At 41.7% G+C, this 20,620-nt stretch overlaps 1 protein-coding gene across 2 annotated transcripts; it reads left to right on the forward strand.

The window, feature by feature from the left end:
* The first annotated feature begins 291 nt into the window (after window positions 1-291).
* On the forward strand, window positions 292-20,237 carry HEXB (hexosaminidase subunit beta). 2 transcript variants are annotated; one of them, XM_061475787.1, is made up of 13 exons: window positions 449-607; window positions 6,416-6,481; window positions 7,250-7,296; window positions 7,494-7,604; window positions 9,995-10,096; window positions 11,692-11,821; window positions 13,696-13,876; window positions 14,976-15,062; window positions 15,643-15,715; window positions 16,349-16,523; window positions 17,357-17,447; window positions 17,661-17,765; window positions 20,041-20,237. In XM_061475787.1, exons 1-13 carry the CDS (start codon window positions 595-597, stop codon window positions 20,099-20,101), a joined length of 1,242 nt encoding a protein of 413 aa, XP_061331771.1. In that variant the 5' UTR covers window positions 449-594; the 3' UTR covers window positions 20,102-20,237. The 2 variants fall into 2 exon arrangements, 1 of the variants encoding a protein (XP_061331771.1); XR_009747295.1 differs by lacking the exons at window positions 16,349-16,523; window positions 20,041-20,237 and adding an exon at window positions 708-865 and having other exon boundaries at window positions 292-607.
* The last annotated feature ends 383 nt before the right edge of the window (window positions 20,238-20,620 follow it).

Raw genomic sequence — 20,620 nt, forward strand, 5'->3', positions numbered from 1 at the left:
CAGTACAAGAGATGTGTTGATTTCCCCTTCACGAGAGCGTAGCGACCTCTCCACACAGAAATGAAACCGCTCAGAATTTCGGGCCCAGCGCCGCTCTCTCGCTGCTCCCCGGGCGGTTTCACGCGAGGACCGAACTGTGTCCCTGAGCGACGAGACCCCCCGAGGGCCGGCCCCGCTCCGGCGGCAGGTACTTCGCCGGGGGCAGCCGTGGCTCGCAAAGCCCGCCCCCTTCTGCCCCGTGCTGGCGGAGGAGGGGCCGAGCTTCCTTTCGAGTCTGTGGCCGCTGCTGGAGGAGCCGCCGCTGCTGTGGTGCTATGGGCAGAGCCATGGGTTTGGCCGGGCTGTTGATGGGGCTCTTCCTCGTGTCCGCAGTGCTGGTGAGTACCAGCCTTCGCCACGGCGCCCCGCGGGCCGAGCCCGGGCTAGAAGCGGCCGAGTGGGGGGACGCTTCGGGCGCTGGCCCCGAGGACTCGCTGTGGCCGCTTCCGCAGTGGGTCCGCACCTCGCGCCGTCAGCTGCAGCTGGCCCCAGACCGCTTCCAGCTGCTGCACGGCGCCGGCTCCTCGGCGGGGCCGGCCTGCGGTCTGCTGCAGGATGCCTTCCGCAGGTGAGTGGCGGCGGGATGCGGGGTGGGGGGCTGCAGGCGGCGGTCCGGCGGCGGGAGCTGTTACCTCGGGTTTCCCGCGGCGCCTGTGCTTCCCCGGCAGGTACTACGAGTACATGTTCGGACAGTCCCGCTGGCGGAAGCGGAGCCGCGGGCCGCTCGGCGGCCGAGCGGAGCCCGAGCTGTTGCAGCTGCAGGTGGTGATCGAGTCCCAGCGCTCCGGCTGTCACAGTTACCCGCACCTCGGCTCCAGCGAGGCCTGTGAGTACCCCGCACAGGAGGACACCGCTTGTCGATCTCCTTCCACTGCTCGCATCGTCAGCGCTTGTGCCCCAGTCGTGTCCGGTGTAGAAGCCAGCAGATGGGGTGTTTTTAAGGAACTGCAAACCACAGGCTCACGGTGGCGTTCAGGAGCGTTTAACAATAGTACCGACCGGAAGACAGGTCTTGCTCTTAATGCTGTGGGAGTCTCAGCCCGCAATGAATCATAAAGCTGGTTAGAAGGGTAGCCTGTGATTTCTGCAGTTTAACTAGGATTCAGTTCATTTACCTGCTGCTACCCTTCCTAGTAGCTGTCATTAAGAATCAGAGGTATTTTGCCATGCGCTGCCCAGTTATGTATGGTGAGATCTATTTGTAGTCAGGAGATCATCCCTTCTCTCAGTACAGGGTGTTGAAGGCCGGATTTACTTATTAATCTGCTGTCCTTAGAAATAACTATATTTGAAAGCTACTACAATGGCTCATGTACATGGTATTTCTGTTAAGTCAGGAAAACCAGAAAATACTTGTTGAACTTTATACTCGTCTTGTAGTGTTATAAATACACTTTCTATCAGCAGATATAAGAAAGGATTTAAAACAGGGCGGTTATATTGGATTTGTTCTGCTCTGCTTCTTTAGTTCTGTGGCTGAATTCCAGGCTGGAGAAGTACTGTAAAATCAAGTCCTAGTCGCCAAAGAAGTTTGACAGAAATAAGGATAAATTGAGTATTTCTTTTGGTCTGGGCAGGTTAGCTCAGAAATCAATGTATTCAACTCATCTAGTTCTGTCCTGGGTTAATCTTCTGTACTGTACAAGGTAGTTGTTTAGTATCCAGGATACAGATCTGTAGAAAAAAAATCCTTTTAATCTTAAGGTCATACATCTGTAGCAGGATTAATTCCACTAGACTTGTAATAGAATGTATTGATTTTAAATTTACTAAATCTTTTTTAGTCCATTTAACCAAGTTGTTGGGTTTTGTGTGCAAGTTTGTCGTGCATTTCAATGCAAATGAGGTAGATCAGCAAAACTGCTAACACTTTAGAATTTTTCTGCCACTGGTTATTATACTGGTTATATCTACTACTAATTGAATTTCAAACAGGTTTGTGAACTTTAAGCAAAACTGGTTCTTCTTATCTGTTAGAGAATCTGTCAGATCCTGTGGTTTTTAGGTTCCACTCTTCGGAACACTCAGTTTTTCCCTCTGCTGTAGAAAAGGAGTTTTCTGTTACAAATAACATAAGAGTTTTCCTCATGTAGTAAGATGAGCTCTCCAGACTTCAGCAAGGTTTTACTTTTCTGTTTGCTCAGAGGACATATGCTGAAATATGCAGTTATTAGTCATTTGCTGGATTGAGCAAGTTGAGAGTCTGTGGGTGAGAATTAAGGGGCAGGCTGGCAGGGGAGATACTGTTGTGGGTGTCTGTTACAGACCACCGGATCAGGGTGAGGAAGTTGACGAGGCCTTCTACAGGCAGCTGAGAGCGGCCTCACAGTCACAGGCCGTGGTCGTCGTGGGGGATTTTAACTTCCCTGATGTTTGCTGGAAGGACCACTCGGCAACCCAGCCGCAGTCCAGGAGGTTCCTCCAGTGTATGGATGATAACTTCCTCCTGCAAATGGTGGATGAGCCGACCAGGAGAGGAGCGCTGCTGGATCTCATCCTCACTAACAAGGAGGGTCTGGTTGAAGCAGTAAGGGTTGAGGGCTGCCTTGGTTGCAGCGACCACGAGATGGTGGACTTCAGGATCTTGTGCGGTAAGACTAGTAGAATAGCAAGTAGAATTGCAACCCTGGACTTTAGCAGGGCAAACTTTGGCCTTTTCAAGCAATTGCTAGGGGAAATCCTATGGGCAAGGCTGTTTGAAGGTAAAGGGGCCCAAGATAGTTGGTTGACATTCAAGGATTGCTTTTTCCGAGCTCAAGATCGGAGCATCCCGACACGTAGGAAGTCAAGGAAGAGGGCCAGGAGACCTGCGTGACTAAATAGGGAATTGCTGGGTATGCTCAAGTGGAAGAGGAGAGTTTACAGGTCATGGAAGGAGGGGCTGGCCCCTTGGGAGGAATATAAGGCTGCTGCTAGAGGATGTAGGAAGGCAGCTAGGATGACTAAGGCCTCCTTAGAATTAAACCTGGCGAGAAGGGTCAAGGACAGCAAAAAGAGCTTTTTCAAATACATGGCAGACAAAACTAACACCAGAGGCAATGTAGGCCCACTGATGAACGGGATGGGTGCCCTGGTGACAGAAGATACAGAGACGCCAGAGTTACTGAATGCCTTCTTTGTCTCTGTCTACTCTGCTGCAGGCAGTCCTGAAGAGCCCTGTACCCCTTCGACCTTAGATGAAGTCAGGTCGACGGAGCGGTTTGCCTTAGTCGATGAGGAATGGGTTAGAGACCAGTTGAGCAATCTGGACATCCATAAATCCATGGGTCCAGATGGGATGCACCCGCGGGTGCTGAGGGAACTGGCGGAAGTCATTGCTAGACCACTCTCCATCATCTTTACCAAGTCTTGGGAAACGGGAGAGGTGCCTGAGGACTGGAGGAAAGCAAATGTCACTCCAAAAAGGGCAAGAAGGAGGACCCGGGTAACTATAGACCAGTCAGCCTCACCTCCATCCCTGGGAAAGTGATGGAACGCCTTATCCTTGGTGCCATCTTAAGGCATATCAAGGATAAGAGGGTTATGAGGGGCAGTCAACATGGCTTCACCAGGGGGAAATCATGTTTGACCAATCTCTTAGCCTTTTATGAGGAAATAACACGGTGGATGGATGATGGCAGAGCGGTGGATGTGGTCTAGCTTGACTTCAGCAAAGCATTTGACACAGTCTCCCACAGCATCCTCACAGCTAAATTGAGGAAGTGTGGCCTGGATGATCAGGTAGTGAGGTGGACTGTGAACTGGCTGAAGGAGAGAAGCCAGAGAGTTGTAGTCTATGGGGCTGAGTCTAGTTGGAGGCCTGTAACTAGTGGAGTGCCTCAAGGGTCAGTACTGGGTCCAGTATTATTTAATATATTCATCAATGATTTAGATGAGGGAATTGAGTGTACTATCGGCAAGTTTGCTGATGACACTAAGCTGGGAGGAGTGGCTGACACGCCAGAAGGCTGTGCTGCCATCCAGCGAGACCTGGACAGGCTGGAGAGTTGGGCAGGGAATAACTTGATGAAATATAACAAGGGGAAGTGTAGAGTCCTGCATCTGGGCAGGAACAACCCCAGGTTCCAGTATAGGTTGGGAAACGACCTGTTAGAGAGCAGTGTAGGGGAGAGGGACCTGGGGGTCCTAGTGGACGACAGGATGACCGTGAGCCAACACTGTGCCCTTGTGGCCAAGAAGGCCAATGGCATCCTGGGGTGTATTAGAAGGGGGGTGGTTAGTAGGTCGAGAGAGGTCCTCCTTTCCCTCTACTCTGCCCTGGTGAGACCCCATCTGGAATATTGTGTCCAGTTCTGGGCCCCTCAGTTCAAGAAGGACAGGGAGCTGCTGGAGAGAGTCCAGCGCAGGGCAACGAAGATGATTAAGGGAGTGGAGCATCTCCCTTATGGGGAAAGACTGAGGGAGCTGGGTCTCTAGTTTGGAGGAGACTGAGGGGTGACCTTGTAAGTGTCTATAAATATATAAAGGGGGAGTGTCATGAGGATGGAGCCAGGCTCTACTCAGTGGCAGACAATGATAGGACAAGGGGTAATGGGTACAAACTGGAACACAAGAGGTTCCACTTAAACTTGAGAAGAAACTTCTTCTCAGTGAGGGTGACAGAACACTGGAACAGGCTGCCCAGGGAGGTTGTGGAGTCTCCTTCCCTGGAGACATTCAAAACCCGCCTGGACACATTCCTGTGTAACATTATCTAGGTGTTCCTGCTCCTGCAGGGGGATTGGACTAGATGATCTTTTGAGGTCCCTTCCAATCTCTAGCATACTGTGATACTGTGTGTGTGACTCCTTTTCTTAATAGAGATGGCATGGATGAGCCAGTGACTGTATCCTATAGCAAGAATATTGAATATGTAACCAAAGTACAAGTTATCTGCCCTTCTCCCTGCTGTCTTCTTGCCTGTTTATGTAAAAAGTTTCAAGTAGTCATTAAAAAACTTGTTCCGCACTCATTTAAGGTATATGTTAGAGGTACAGAAAAAAAGTCTGCTGTCTCAGAAATAAATCCTGATTGAACTACAAATTAGCACAGAAAGACCTGTGGAGATTCCAGTAGTCTTCTAAGTTCTCTTTTCTTTCTCACCCAGAAATTCCAGTATAAGCAATCTGTGCTTAGGTTAAAATGGAAACTTGAGGTACTTTCTTCATGTCCCTGAATGGCTTTTGTCTGGTAACTGAGATAAATGTTTTAACTGTATAACTTATCTAGCTGTTCTTTCATTCTGAGGCAGACCAAATAAATCACTGAATAGCAATTTAATCCTTATTTTTTTTTCTCTGCCACTTTGAGTGTGCAACTCTGGTCTGTTTATTATTGCTTTGATGTTTAAATAATAATCTAAACCTATAGATTTGTAGATAGAATTTTTTTTTTTATATATATGTATGTAATTTAAAAAGAATGGATTTAGAAGTTATTTCTTTCTTCACTAAAATTCTAAAATTTACTGAATCACTTTAAATGGAAAACCAAAACATTTTGGGTTTGGATTTTGGTGTTGTTTTGTTGTTTTTTTTTTCATACAGTCCTTTGTACTGTACTTCAGTACTCGAACTTAAAGGAGGACTGTTACGGACACCTTCAGATAGCATTCTTCTTTTAACATACCTTACTTGATCTTGCTGCCCTGTATATATGCTCGTTAGATTGTAGGGTCTGTTTTGGGCTTTGTTTGGGTTTTTTTCCTCTTTGTAATTAGACCATTATACAAAGCACCTAACAATATTACATGACAAGCTATATCTCTAAAAAATTATGTAAGCAGAATCCATATAAAAGGAAGGTAAAGGAAGTAAACTTTGCATTAGGTCTGGCTTAGTTACCCAACCCTTATCACCTACGTCTTAAATGCAAAACTATTACCTGCTGTGCTTCCATTGAATAACAGAATATTTTGGGTTGGAAGGGACTTTAAGAGATCATCTGGCTCCAATCCCCCTGCTACGGGCAAGATCACCTTCGCCTAGACCAGGTTGCTCAAAGCTCCACCCCAACTTCTTGAGGTTTGCACTGCCCCACCTCTTGAGCCTGTTGAGGTCTCTCTGGATGGCATCCCTTCCCTCCAGTGTGGCAGTCTCACCACTGACAGTTAGGTTAAACTTGGCTGGAATTCTGGCCTGTGTGCCATTGACATTGCCATTATTAAGCACCATATTTGTTTTATCATTTTACTGATTAACTCTTGACTCTCTTGACTAGTAGCTTGCATTATTTCAGGAGCACATAAAAACAGCTGCACAGTATCACCGTTAAAAACAGCATTGATTAGAATTTAAAAAGTAAATGGAGATGTGGCACTTGAAGGATTTCTAATGCCTGTTAGCATCATCCTGTCAGTCTGTGCTTTCGTGAGGAATAACTTCTTTCTTTTCTTTAGATCATTTAACTGTAACTGAGCCTGTGGCTACACTGAAAGCAGATGAGGTATGGGGTGCTTTAAGAGGTAAGCTGATACTTTTCCTATAGAGCTATTTGTTTTGGGTTTATACAAACTCCATGGTGGACAAGACCCAGCTGACCACTGAGCCTTGCCCTCATTCAGTCCTTCATGGGAAGTATGCTTGGGCAGAGAGGCTGGAAGGGTGCACATACATGTGTTGGTCACACCTTCAGTCTGGGTGCTTGGCATCTCAGATCCAGTGGCACACTATCAGGCACTTGCTGTGCCTGAAATCAGTCAGACCAATTAAATCATGGGTGCTAAAAAGCTCTCTGATCTACAGTGTGAAAAAATTATTCTTGACATCACCTGACGATTGAACATGGTGGACACGTCACCAAGAAAACCATAACTCTGAAGTTTCAGTCTTCTGTGCTTACTGGAATGTTAGTCCAAATTAGCAGATTTTTTGTGCTCAATTAGAAACTTCACCAGTTGCAGAGATGACAGGAATAGATGCTGACAACACCAGAGATTCCTGCCTTACACTCAGTAACTTCCATACTGTTCAAGTGTTGATTTGGAACATCTGAGCTATAATGCTAATATTCAGTATTTGTGTATAAGGTAGAGTTTGAATGGTTCTCCCTTCAGAATTTAACTGTGGTGCTTGAGCAATTAAGGAAACTGCTGAAGAGAAACAATCTCAGCTACATTCTTTCTAGCTGCTTGAATGCCTGTAAATATTTATGGTCCTGTTTTTAACTAAAACTTGAAGGACAAGTACTGTGTTATACTCCAGATCCGTTTCTTGGTTTTCTTATTTCCCAGGTTTGGAAACGTTCAGTCAGTTGGTTCATGAAGATGACTATGGAAGTGTAAGTATAGCTATTAAACCACAGTCCTGATAAGACAACCACATTCCTTATTAGGTGCTTTTCTAGAAACAGCATAGCTACTAGGTTCATTAAATATTTTTTTCAGAAAATTAACTTTGGAAAGCTGTTAACAGGCTGAAAATTAAGTATGATGAAAATAAAATGGGAGTTCTAATTTTTAAATCTTGTTCTCGTAGTTTCTTGTCAATGAATCTGAAATCGACGATTTCCCAAGATTTGCTCATAGAGGAATCTTACTAGACTCTTCAAGACATTATTTACCAGTGAAATCTATTCTCACAAACCTGGTAAGTGGGTGATTTTATATCATTAATAATAAATGCTTTTTGTTGTGTTTTGCCCATTGAAAGCAGCTGGAGCTGGTGTGAAAGCAGAACCTGTCTCCTCTGGCTGACTTCTAAAAGGACAGCTTGAACTTTGCTAAGTGAAGGTCAGAACATACACTGGAGAGCAGTTGGGTGTGCAGACTCAGGATTAGTAAATCTGTAAAGGAGGCTGGGATTTGTGGTACCTTGGACTTTCTTTATTTTCTGTTGCCTAAACCAGCTCAGATATTTCCTGGGAGCATGTTTTGAGACATCTGACTTATCACCAAGCAATACATGGGAGACCTTGCAAGCCCGAGCTTCAGTGCCAGTGGCTGCAGGAAAATTCCAATCTTTTCAATAACCAGGTTTTGGTAGTCCTTTCTTAGACTGCTAAGATCAAGCCAGTAGTTCAGTAGTACAGAGCGAGGGGGAAAGTTGGAAATGTTCACTGAAAGCTACTGCTTTCTTTCACTGCGTCCCTTCAAAAAGAAAAAAAAAACACAACCAAGCAACAGACAGACAAACAAAAACCCAAATAAAAAGAGCTTAAGTAAGCACACTGAGAACTGCATGGTCCCGCTTTGATGCGAAGGTGATAAATTTGTGTAATCATAGCTTTGGGGCTTTTTGTTTTTTATTCCCCTTTTCTGCTGTTGAAACCCTTGTTGCAGGGCTTATTTGGTGGGTTGAAATGAAGAAACCTTTGAGTGTTGGAATATGCAATTTCTTGTCTTGTCTTTTCCAAGATGAAATAGTGTCAGAAATTTCCCTTTCGTGTTGCAGAACTCTACAGGGCAGGCTTAAGATGGGCAGAAAGAGAGTGCAAGTAAAACCAGTCTTCATTTCTGAGGTCCTTGAACTATGCTCAGAACTTGGCCCTCCATGGGTGTTTACCACTTGTATTTTCCTTTAAGATCAGCTCCTGTTCAGCAGGTAGTGTTTTGCCTAGTGTTCCATTTGCAGGGGAGGGTGCTTCAAAGCGTCAAGTAGTTACTTGTGTCAATATTTGTGGTCTTTTCTAAAAGACAGTGCCCAAAGAATAACGTTACTTTTGAGACTACCAACCACTGCTGTGTTTCTGTAACTGTTGTTACTGTTTTGTTTCCTTAAATTATGTCTGTGACACTTAATACTTTTCCAGAGTTACACTTCATGTCATTTTGCTGATTTCAGAACAAGTGTGTGTTCTGAACCTGTACCTGCCTGAATCCAGACCATCCTAATAAAAAGTAGAAGTAATCCCTTCACTACATGTAGTAATTAGATGCTTAAGGCAGCAGTTCAAGTATAGTTCTTGTTTGTGTTCAGCTGTTGTACTGTATTTCCAGGAAGGGCATTGTCCTTGAGGAAGGTGTGGCTGAGGTGAAGGTTAGGAGATACAATTTTCTATGTGGAAAGATGGTATCTGATAGAAATGCATGAAGACATCTGGTAATTAAAACTTATGCTGTCTCATAAAACAGACAAGATAATTTTGGGGGAATGGACAAAATAGAAGTCTTTGTTTGGATTTGATGGGGGTTCTTGTAGAGATTTGTCACTTCTTTAAACACAGTTTGGTGAAAAAAAAAGAATGAGTAGGGGTGAAAAGTAATTGTTTTGTGGCAAGGGATTGGAAGCAACTGTGTTGCAATTACTCAGTCATGAGCAATGTAGAGAACGTACTTTGTCTGCATGCAGCACACAATACTTGCGATAACTAATAAACCTGCATGAATCAGGGTATGTGTAACTGTCCATCTGGAGTCATAATTCTAAAATAAGTGTGTTAACATTTATCTTCAAGTTCAAAAAAGGGTAGTACTGACAGTGTCTGACTGAAAATACAAGGGGAATGCTATCTTCTGCAGGGAAAATGCATGTTTTATTTTGCATGCATTTGAAATGGATTCTGCAGAAGCCAGTAACGGGTAGGGATGTACCAAATAGTAGGAAACTCTCTCATGCTGTTTAGTTTTCAAGTTTCAAAGTTTTTAGGTAGAAAAGTTTAAGTTTTTCTGTAAGTTGAAATGGTGCAAAGAGAATTACCCAGATATGTTCTGAAGTGGAAAAAATTAATACGCATTTGTAGCAGATCCCCTTCTACCAGCCAGTGTAGCATGATTGTTGACAGGAGTGGTGCAAATAGACGGCAGAGGAATGGAGCCATAGTACTATAAACAGGCTCATGTATTTTGGTGTATGCTTCTAGGATTTGTGAAACATGGTATGCTTTTTCTTTGGGTTTTGTTTTGGTTTTGTTTGTTTGTTGGGGTTTTTTGTTGTTGCTTTAAGCATGCAGGATATACTGGGACAAGACCACCATTTTCATATAGGTTTTCTGTGAGAGTGAGGTGTTTAACTAGACTGTGTTGTATTATTTGTTACAGGATGCCATGGCTTTTAACAAGTTCAATGTTCTCCACTGGCATATAGTAGATGATCAGTCATTCCCTTACCAGAGCATTTATTTCCCTGAGTTAAGTGACAAGGTGAGTAAACATCATTGGAGCAGGGTGGGAGGGCAGAAATCAGGCACGTTTCATCAAAATAAAATGCAGAGCCTACCAGAATACATGCGCTTTGGCTGATAATGAAGCAGTACCAGAGGATCAGTAACCAGCAAATCCAAGTTTAAGATCCTACCCGGGAGTCTGTTGGACTGTGTTCAACTCTCCCTTGGTGGGTGCATGGTAAATGACCTTCCTAACTCTTCTTGTGCAAATCTGCTGGTGACAGTGATCCTTGGTGTTTGCAGGTCTTCAAGCAGTAATGGTGTGCAAGTAAGTTGCTGTGGTGAACACTGCTTGGATTTCTGTTCTTTTATTTAACTGGTAGACTTCCTGCCACTCAAACAAATGTAAGAGATTTTCCTGTCAGCTCTAGGTTTAGAACCACTGCAGTATTAGTACTTTTGCCCTGTCTGAGATCTAGTTAACTTTACAAAACATGTCTACAAAAAGTCCAAAAGTGAGAGATTGTTTTCTAAAACATTTACAGTGCGATGTATCTCCGTATTTCCAGATTCACAGCAGATTTTGTTAATTACTGAAAGCTATCATGAGGTTCTTGTTCAGTCATGGTACAATAGTAGCCAGATCAAGCATGAATAATTAAGTATACTGAGTCTAAGCACAAGATTTGTGATTCTGTTTTAAAACTCTTGCAGGAGTCTGACCCTCATGAAAATTATGTAGGTAATGCTTGAGCAGATGCCATGAATAATTTTATAATTTGAAATTGTAAATGTTGCATGGTACAGGCACATTATTTTTCCTAGTACAGGGCTGTGGAGTTCTGTCCTTTTCCCCACTGACAGCTGGAGACGGAGGTGGCCTTTGTCTTAATAGTCTCTTGAAAGGCTTCTTGTTTACCGTTATCTTTTTTGAGTAACTCAGCTGTAGAAACTGTTTCCAGATAAATGGAAGCTTAAGATGCTATTAATCATGAGGAGTCACGATGTAGTTTGGCTCTTTGGCAAGCATCTGTTTCACCAAACTGTAGCAGAGTGGCTCATTTGTCACATTTGTTGGCTGCATGGGAATGGAATAATGCTCAAATTCAGAGTCACAAAACAAACGTGCCCTGATGCTAAATTGGTCACTGTATCAAACCTGACAAGCAGAGGTGTTGGAAGAAGACACTATTCTTTCCGACTCGGCGGAATTTTTCCATTAGTCTTGCATGTCATGTAGCAAGGGCCCCACATTTCAGAATTGATGATGCGGAGGTAGAAGGGAAAACTAATTTGCCTCCGTACAGAAGAACTGAAAAATGTGTCTTTCAAAAAGTCTGATGGAATAGAAACTAGCTTTTCTGTTTTCTTCAGTAACTGTGAGCAAAGGAGGACAGGATGGCCTCCTCAGGAGATTTGGTTTAGTGTGGGAAAAGGGGTTAACTTTAATGCTTGTGTTTTGTTTTTCTCACTAGTAAACTGGAAAGTTCCCTCAAGTGCAGTTGCACGTGTGATAAACCAGAAAAGGACAACTTGTAAAACTGCTCTGTTGTCTAAATTATAACACTTCAATCCCAATTTTATGAACTGCTGGTATAACATTCTGTAAACTGCCTCTAAATGTGTTTACAGGGAGCATACTCCTATAATCACATCTATACTCCTTCTGATGTCCGTCTCGTGATTGAGTATGCCCGGTTAAGAGGCATTAGAGTTATCCCAGAATTTGATACCCCAGGACACACGCAATCTTGGGGAAAAGGTATGTCCAAAAAAGTATTAATGGTTAAGAGATTGTGGTAAGTGGGGTGTTGCAAGCAAATAAAATGTTGAAAACCAGCCTTTTAAGTGCTTCGAAGGCCCTGGATAAGAGGCAAGCAAGGGCCAGACTCAGTGATGGTCATGATATTTATGTGTTAGAAGAGCTAAGGTGAGTGGAGAAAGCTGACACTTCTTGTGCTGGATGTGTGTGTGATGCACAGATAATATCCTGTCTGCCTTAGACTTCCTGTTGTTGTTCTTCCCCATCCAGTACTCTAGAGTAATAAGGCAGTGGCTAGAAATACTGATTTGCTGTCTCTAGTATAAAGATTTCTGCTTTGGAAAGGTTCTTTCGAAGTGGTTGATGTTTCTAGTACTAGTTGTTTCTATTATCATATATTCTGTATGATCATATTATCATATATTAATCATATATATGATGTATAGCATATATAAGATCTATATTATCATATATTCTATGATGTTTCTAGTACTGATGTTACTGTTACTAGTAACCTGGTAATCTGCCAGTGTAAAACACACAGCAAAGTTGGATGCCTCTTCACTCTGTCTTCTGGGTTTCAGAGTAATACTTCTTTTGATAGAGAACTGAATCCTGAAAGTGGTGGTGTTTAAGTGTACTCAAGGACCAAGCACTTTTTGGCCTTAATTCAAAGCACACTGACTGTGATTTCACTGCAGTTAATCTAAGATGGTTTTGACCAAACTGGAAATAATGAAGATTTTTCTAGCACTTGATAGCTTTAGCTTTAACCATGGGGTAAATCTTGTGCTCATCCAGTGGGGATGTGGCTACAATGTTGGAAGATGCCTCAGGCTCTTTCTCACGAATTTAAAATGAGAAAGAAAGGTACAAGGCAAAAACTAAATTTGCTGAACATTCTTTCTAAGACTTCATCTCATGTGGTCTTTGCTATTATAGAGCACTTAGAAAAGTCAGCAGCTTGCCTGGTGATACATGAGATTCTACATTCATATTGAGAGTAAGGTTCAGCTCCCTTGCCTAAAATCAATTGTTCCTGATAGCTTCTTGTAGAATAGCTTTTTTAACATGTTGCACAGGAGCCAGGCTTGGTTTTGCCTATGAACCTGGGTAACTATGCTTTGCCTACGTTTAAATTCAAGTTATTCCTGAGAAGTCTCAAGGCATGTGAGGATGGTAGTTAAAGCAATCTACCACTAGGGCTCTGTTTGGGGAAAACGTGCTCAGAGTAGGAAACAAGCAGCCAGGAAAGTGCTGCTGCTGGAACCACAGTTTACCAAATAAATTGGACTTCGGAATCTCCAACCTACATATAATAAACTTTTTCCTATTTTGTTATCCTGGCTCATGTTGCTTCACATATCTTGACTCAAGAGTCAGTGCTTAGTTTTGATCTCTGTCTAACCTTCCTTTCTTGTGTAAATTCCTGGCAGACCAGGGTAGCACATCTGTCTCAAGCCATATAGCTCCCACCTACTTAGGTGTTAACAAAGCAGAGTAATAAAAAGAGGAGAGGCCTCTGGAGCACACTCATTTTATTTGGCTTCCTTCTAATTGGCTTCCTTCCTAGATACATTAAAGGTTTTTTATTCAAGTAGTCATCCAGAAGCTTTGTTTAATGACATGCTCCATAAGTTAATGTGTGTTAAATCACAGATCTGAAAGTCAGAGTCTTGATTTCAAGTTAAAGGGTTCTTCAACTTTTGTCAGGTTATTTCATCCGACCTCTACTGATTATACTTAGAATAGGTGAGCACTTAAGTCATGAATAGTAACCTTTTAAATATAGGTAGCTGCCTCTTCCTGCTAGCAAAGTTTGTATACAAAGTACTGAATGGAACTGAATATCCTCTATTAATTGTTTCTATTAGGTCAAAAAGATCTTCTCACTCCTTGTTACAATGAAGAACAGCCAACTGGGTCCTTTGGACCTGTAAATCCGATTTTGAATACAACTTATGACTTCATGACTAAATTCTTCAAAGAGATCAGCAGTGTATTTCCAGATGCATACATTCATTTGGGAGGAGATGAAGTGAACTTCAGTTGTTGGTACGGTGACAATTCAAAGAGTAAATATATATAATGCCTCTTAGACCTGCCTAAATGGACCAATTGTGGAACTCAGTTGTGTGAAACAGTTTTCACTGCTTTACCCAAAGATCCCCACTCCTAGTTCTGTAAGTATTTACAGGCAGAGTGCTTGTGATCCTCAACAAGCAAGGATGCTGTGCAGAATTTTGCTTTGGCTAGTAGCTTCACAAAGGTTCAGGTACTCCAAAGGATTTCTTTATGAAAATTAACTTGGCAGGAAAGAGAACTAGCATCATAGAAAAGTACTATATAAGATAACTAACATTTAAATGCTTTGTTTTAGAGGAAAAGCAGTTCTTTCCATTGAGTTCTGCCTTCCAGAAAATCTGCTAACATTAAGTATTACAGGACTGACTCTTGTGTGCTTGTATAAGTAGTATGGCATATAGTAATAGGGTTCTTCAATTGGTTGTAGATTTTTACTACTGTGGTCGTAGTTTGAATATTGTAGAGTCTCTCTGCTAGAGTAACTAATAATACAGAATTTGGAGCAGATCTAATTAGATGAGTATTCAAATTGATCTTGTTAATATTTGTATATTCTCTTGAAACATCAAACCTGAACACTAAGGAATTGCTTTAATTTTTAAAAAGAAAATTTCTGACAAATGCTTTATCAGAAAAGTGTTGATTTGCTTTTGGGGGCATTTTCCCAAATGCTTTATGTAACCCCCTCAGATCCCCTGGTACTATCTATAGCTGCTCAGTTCCTAGGTCTGCTGGCAATCTTCACAAAAAGTCACAGAGAAACCAGGAACCCCAGAGCTCTTAGGAGTTTGAAGCAGCCTGCCAGAGGCTGCTTCAGCACATGCACTCCAGCAGTTCCACCAGAGAAGGAGGACTGTTGGATGTATTTCAGATGAAGATGAAACTGTTTCAAAAAAAAACCCTAAATCATGTCAACCTGCTGCTCTATTGTGCAATCCAGGCAATGGTGTGCCTAAGGCATCAGCTAGTGTGCTGTAGGTAGGTGGAAAGGGCTGGGAAATCTGGTTTAAAACAAAACAAAATTATTCTGTCTGCTTTTAATTAATTAGTTTTGTTGTTGTTATTTAAGGAAATCTAACCCTGATGTGAAAGAGTTCATGAAGAAGCAAGGATTTGGCATTGACTATGCTAAACTGGAATCTTACTATATTCAGAAGTATGTTGTTTTTTTAATTTTTGCTCAGCTTTTCACAGCCACTGTTTGAGGGTGGTGTTGAGGTGCAGATACTGAAGCTGACATAGGTTAGCCTATATTGTTTTCAAAAATTGCTATGCCACTTTCTTGTATTTTAATACACTGAGTGTAAATTTAACAGCTTTAAAATGTGGGACACAACAAGGATAGGTAAGCTAGTTCTATGCACACTCTGGATGTATTGGATGTCTCAGACTGTATCTGCTGTAATGTTGGTACATTGGGGAGGAAAAGTCCTAAGTTTTTTGCAGCCATTTAATTCTCTTGGTCTTAAATAACATGTGTTTAGACATGTGTATGAGTTGCTGGTAGTTCTGAACATCAGTTTGTGTTACTGTACAGACTATCCTTATGCATGGGGCCACATGCTTTTTGAGGCAGAGCACAGAAAGCCAAAACCAGAAAAAATATCTTTTTTCTTGGTCCCCTGTACAGTGCTGGAAAAGGCCTGATGTACTTTAGGGTAGGCTATATTGCTACTTTGTGTGCCCGTACCGGTTTCATTGAAGTTCACAAACGTGATCTTATTTCTAAATTCTAGGATTTTGGACATTGTTTCCTCCTGTAACAAAGGATACATAGTCTGGCAAGAAGTGTTTGATAACAAAGCACAGGTAAGATGGGAAGATAAGATACTCTTGCATAACAGCAATATATTGTCAGAGGCTTCTGAAGCAGACTATTAAGTAGTTATGGTTGTGTCTGTTAGAGTTAAAGCAAGTCTACTGACTGTAGCAAGTGTCCCCAGGTGTGAGGCCTACCTTAAAATTATTTATTGAACATGTAAAATAGGCAGAACAGGAACACCAGCTTTAAAGGTAGACAGAGGTAGCACAATATGCTTTAGAGCATCAAACTAAAAGGTAGGGAAGTTTCTATAAGCTGCTTTTTTTTTTCTTTTCCTCCTCACGTAATTCTGCATCTGCACTAGTAACATCAGGTGCTCAGCTTTTCAGAGCTGATCATATAACTGGTCCATGTAGGAACCCTCTTAGGGCATTAACTGTTTATAGTATAACCTAGGCCTCACTCTAGTGTGAACTCTATTTAAAACCAGCAAAGAGCTAATCAGCTTTAGACTGGGGGAGGGGGCAGAAATGACAAAAGGAACTTCCAAAATATGCCTCTCCAAAACAAAATACAGAGTTTTGAAATCCATCATCCTTTTCCCTGATAACAGCAATTAGGATTGTCTTTAATGTTTTGGGGTTTTGTTGTTTGTTTTTGTTTTTTTTTTCACCTTTTAGCTAAAACCAGACACTGTAGTTCAAGTGTGGATGGAAAACAACTATGCTCATGAACTGAGCAGTGTTACTGGAGCTGGGTTCACTGCTATCCTGGCAGCTCCCTGGTACTTAGACTACATTAGTTATGGGCAAGACTGGAAGAAATACTACAGCGTCGAACCACTTAACTTCCCTGGTTTGTTACTTTTTTTTATATACAAGTTCTATGAATGAAAGTCTTTGGTAAGGTGTAAATGGAAAGAGTAAGGCTAATTAGAGTGGTTGTGCAGTCACTATGATCTGATACACTGCCATCAGAGGACCTTAAAGTCAGCTAGAACTCTGGAAAATTCTCAAATAAAAATGAAAACTGCAACTCTCCATTTCCACTCAACACAGGAGTGTTACCTTCCTCAAGAATCTGGCACTGGTGCTTGTATGAGGCAGGAAGCTGGTCTAGTTGGCCAGATGCATCGTGCATTAGGGGCAGAGTTGTGCAAAATGGCTGGTAGACAGACAGTGAATTCCTGAGTTAGCAAGCTCCTGGAGTCTCGGGCTGTTCTAGAAAAAGATGTGTTCTCTCCCTCTGGCTAAAGCTGATACAAACATCTTAACGCTTTTCCTGGGGGTTTCATTTTGTGCAAGGTAGGCTTTCAAAGCGGATTAGGAAGAACACCTGACTTCTTAGCTTTTTCAAGGAATGTGCTGTGTGTGATAGAATGAACAGTTTAAATCAAGACTGAAATCTCTGAAGAATGTCAGAAAGCTGAGGAATGTCTTCAGAGGATAAAGGGTAAAATCCTTTCCAACAAACAATGTAAACTGATTCTCTGGACAAATGGCCCAGTAGTTCTTGCATTCAGTAACAAGACTACCGGAACATCAAGTTAGTGCTCAGGATAGATATTTTATATGATAAAACAAGTAAGTGAACGTTAATCCTCTCTCAGTATTGGAAAATGAAATTGTTGATATATGCCTATTTTTTTTTGGCAAATAGAAATGATAACTTTCTGCTTTTGAATTCAGGATCTGAAAAACAGAAAAAGCTTTTAATAGGTGGAGAAGCCTGCCTATGGGGGGAATTCGTGGATGCAACTAACCTCACACCAAGATTATGGTATGAACTGCTTTATCATTAGATTTTATAAAGACAGCTACAGGAAATGTTAACTAATCCAGCAGGACTGTATGTTAGTGATAACAGTGCTCTGTGCTGAACCTGAGCAGGTATGAATATTGATGCTTCTGTATATACAAGACCTGGTATTAAGAACTTTAACCCATTCTTGGTTGCAGACCACACCTACTCTGAACCTTAGTATCTTTACAGGCCTCGAGCAAGTGCTGTAGGAGAAAGACTCTGGAGCAGCAGTAATATAACTGACTTAGAAGATGCCTATAAAAGACTGACTAATCATCGATGCCGCATGCTCCGGTAAGATTACTAGCTATAGTAAAGCTTGGTTCTCACACCTTATAGGTAAAATGGAGTTCAAGTACAAGCCTAAACTACTGGCTTGGAAAGGAAGGGAGGAGAGCTAGCAGTCTAATCTGGCTAGGTAAATGTCATCCCATAGGCGGTTTTGTATCCACAGAAGAGGAAGAACAGATGCAAAACAGTCTAGAGCTCCTGTTTTAACATAACTAACATTTTCAGAACCTTTTCTTCAGTGAAATTCTAGAATCCGTCTCTGTCTCCTTCAAGGAAAAACACCACCATAATCGGGATTAGGGTTTTGTTGTTTTGTTGTGGTTTTTTTTTCAGACAAAAATTATATTAAAGGGTATGTGGGAGGAGTACACAAGACAGGAGAGCTATTCTTTCATGTACTGCTATATATAAGGGACTGAAAAGGGTGGAGAAGGAGCCCCTGATAAAATTCTTTTTTTTTTTCAAAAAGTCGGTTCACAATATACTCTTCTCTGTAGTTCTTTCCCAAAAGTACCTAGACAGGTTACTGGTTAATAATTGCTAGTGCTGTCTTCGTATGCATGCAGTTGTAGAAAGAAGTGATTTCTAAGTCTTAAGTCCAAATCTGACTCTGCTTACCAGGATGGTGCATGTCTTGATGGGGCTTAGAGAAAACACTGATCCAGCTGAACAGTGAAGTATATGGTGGCTGTACCTCTAGGATTAGGATTTTAAAGTGAAATAAACCATACTGTCCCTGGACCTGGTTAACTACTGCTGCATCTCCATCTTCTTGACTGGTATTGCTGTATAGGAAGCTTATACAGGTGACTGTAGCTGTCCTGGTAGTGCTAGCATGAGAGATGCAGAATGGGGAGGCAGACTGAGGACTACTCCTTGTACTTGTTGCATACTTTTGCCTTAAACTACTTCCTGGTGCTAAAACTGCTTTGCTGGCAGTGAACAATTCCTGTTATAAACAGACTATGTTAATAAAAGGACATGTCCTCCTGAAAAGGATTCATTCTATATTGGCTTTGAACCAGAAAAACACTAGAGAAACCATTTGCTTTCCCCAATGAAATGAGCATTCCTTGGAGCCACAATTCTGTTGCCTTTCATATATATGGGGCTTCCTTAGCACTGTGTGAACTCAAAAGCTTATTTAATCAGGCTGTTGTAGCCTTAGAGCATGAGCAAAGGACTGTGTCTCTACTGACATTTTCATACACAGCATGTAAAGACTGTGGCAACTGCAGCAGTCCAAAGAATCTTTCAAAAAGAGAAAGAAACAACTCTGTCTTGCTCTGCAGCTGCAGACCAGGGACTGAGAGAATGGGTAGGTGGAACTTTTGTAACAGCTAGATCATGGTCACAGGAAGAACAGTAGCTCTGCCTATCCAAGTCTGAAGCCACTGCTGTTGAAACAATACCAGCTACTGTTTTCACAGTATTCTGATCTAAACTCAGCTTCCTGTAGGAGACAACAACCCAAATTGCAGAGAAATGATGATGGGAGAAGGGAAACAAAAAGGCAGACTTACATGCTGGAGGCCTAGGCAACAACCTTGTCTTTTACTGAGAGTGTTTTGCCTTGGGCAAGCAACCGTTAGGCTGAGCTATTTCATTATTCAGTTTCTTCCATTGCAACTCTTAAGTGCAATTTAAACACCAGCATATATTATCCTACACTGTAGCAGTTGGGGTCTAGCTCATTAGAATTTCAACTACAGTTACTGTAACTGTGAAACCTGTTCTTTCACTATACTATCTTACTGCACCATCACAAGCTACAGGGTTTTTTGTTTACTTTTTAAGGCTACATAAGAACAGAATAATTTATGATAATGTAGCTGGAAAAAATGATGTTCACCAAAACTGCCTCCCTCTGAAAATGAATGCAAATTATGTAATTAGAGCCACATATGAAGGAAACATTATAGGTAGGGTCTGCAGAAATTTCAAATGTCACTGAATTCATATTTTCACATTCTTATGACTTCTCAGTGAAATCAATACACTTTGCGGAACACGGCCACAACTAGCTGCTGAATTTAAGCTTTTCAACCTGTTTTCTAATGTCCTGGTACATCTGATTGAAACAGAACTGTACATAAGTGAAGTACAATAAACAGTAGAATAGGGCCCTTTTTCATGCTCTAAATAGGCCATCTGTTATTTCTTGGAAGTAGTTTTGTTTATACAAAGATTAAAATAGAGTGCCAGTATCTCTCTTCCTTCCTACACAATCAGCCAGTTGTTTGAATATAATAATACATATTCCACTTTATTTTAACAGCCGTGGGATATCAGCTGAACCTGTGTTTGTTGGATATTGTGCCCATGAAGCAAGGGGATAGTAACTGCTGCAAAGACTTCTTGTTAGAGCCTGAAGTGCCTCTGGGGTATGAATATATATATATATGTACATGCAGTTTGGTATTTGAACCAAGACTTAAGATTTTCACTTTTAGAATAAAGCTACATGACATTCTTGTTGGAGTTAAAATTATGGTTTTTAGCTTTCATTAGAAATGGGGATTCTTCACTGTGAAATACTGAAACCATGGAGTTACCAGTTTCTTTACATTCTAAACCTGAGGGAAAATAAAGCTATGACACTATTATGTTATTTAAATAAAAAGCAAACTGTCTTTTTATTTCAAAGTATCTTATCATTTGCCACTTTTCTATGTAACAAGATAATTGTAAATCAGAACTTTTTACACATAGCAATTCAGAGCCATTACAGCTTAAATCACTTATTTCTAAAGGTCAACAAAAAAAATTGAAGGCAGAAGGTAGGGATCACTGTCCTAGGAGAACTCTGCCTTTCTTGTATTTTTTTGCACAGGTGTTACTGAATTTGCAGAAACACC

This window comes from Pezoporus flaviventris, unplaced genomic scaffold, assembly GCF_033815535.1.
Source record: "Pezoporus flaviventris isolate CSIRO_AGI_PZ_B2104156 unplaced genomic scaffold, CSIRO_AGI_Pfla_v1 ptg000090l, whole genome shotgun sequence".
NCBI lineage: Eukaryota > Metazoa > Chordata > Aves > Psittaciformes > Psittacidae > Pezoporus > Pezoporus flaviventris.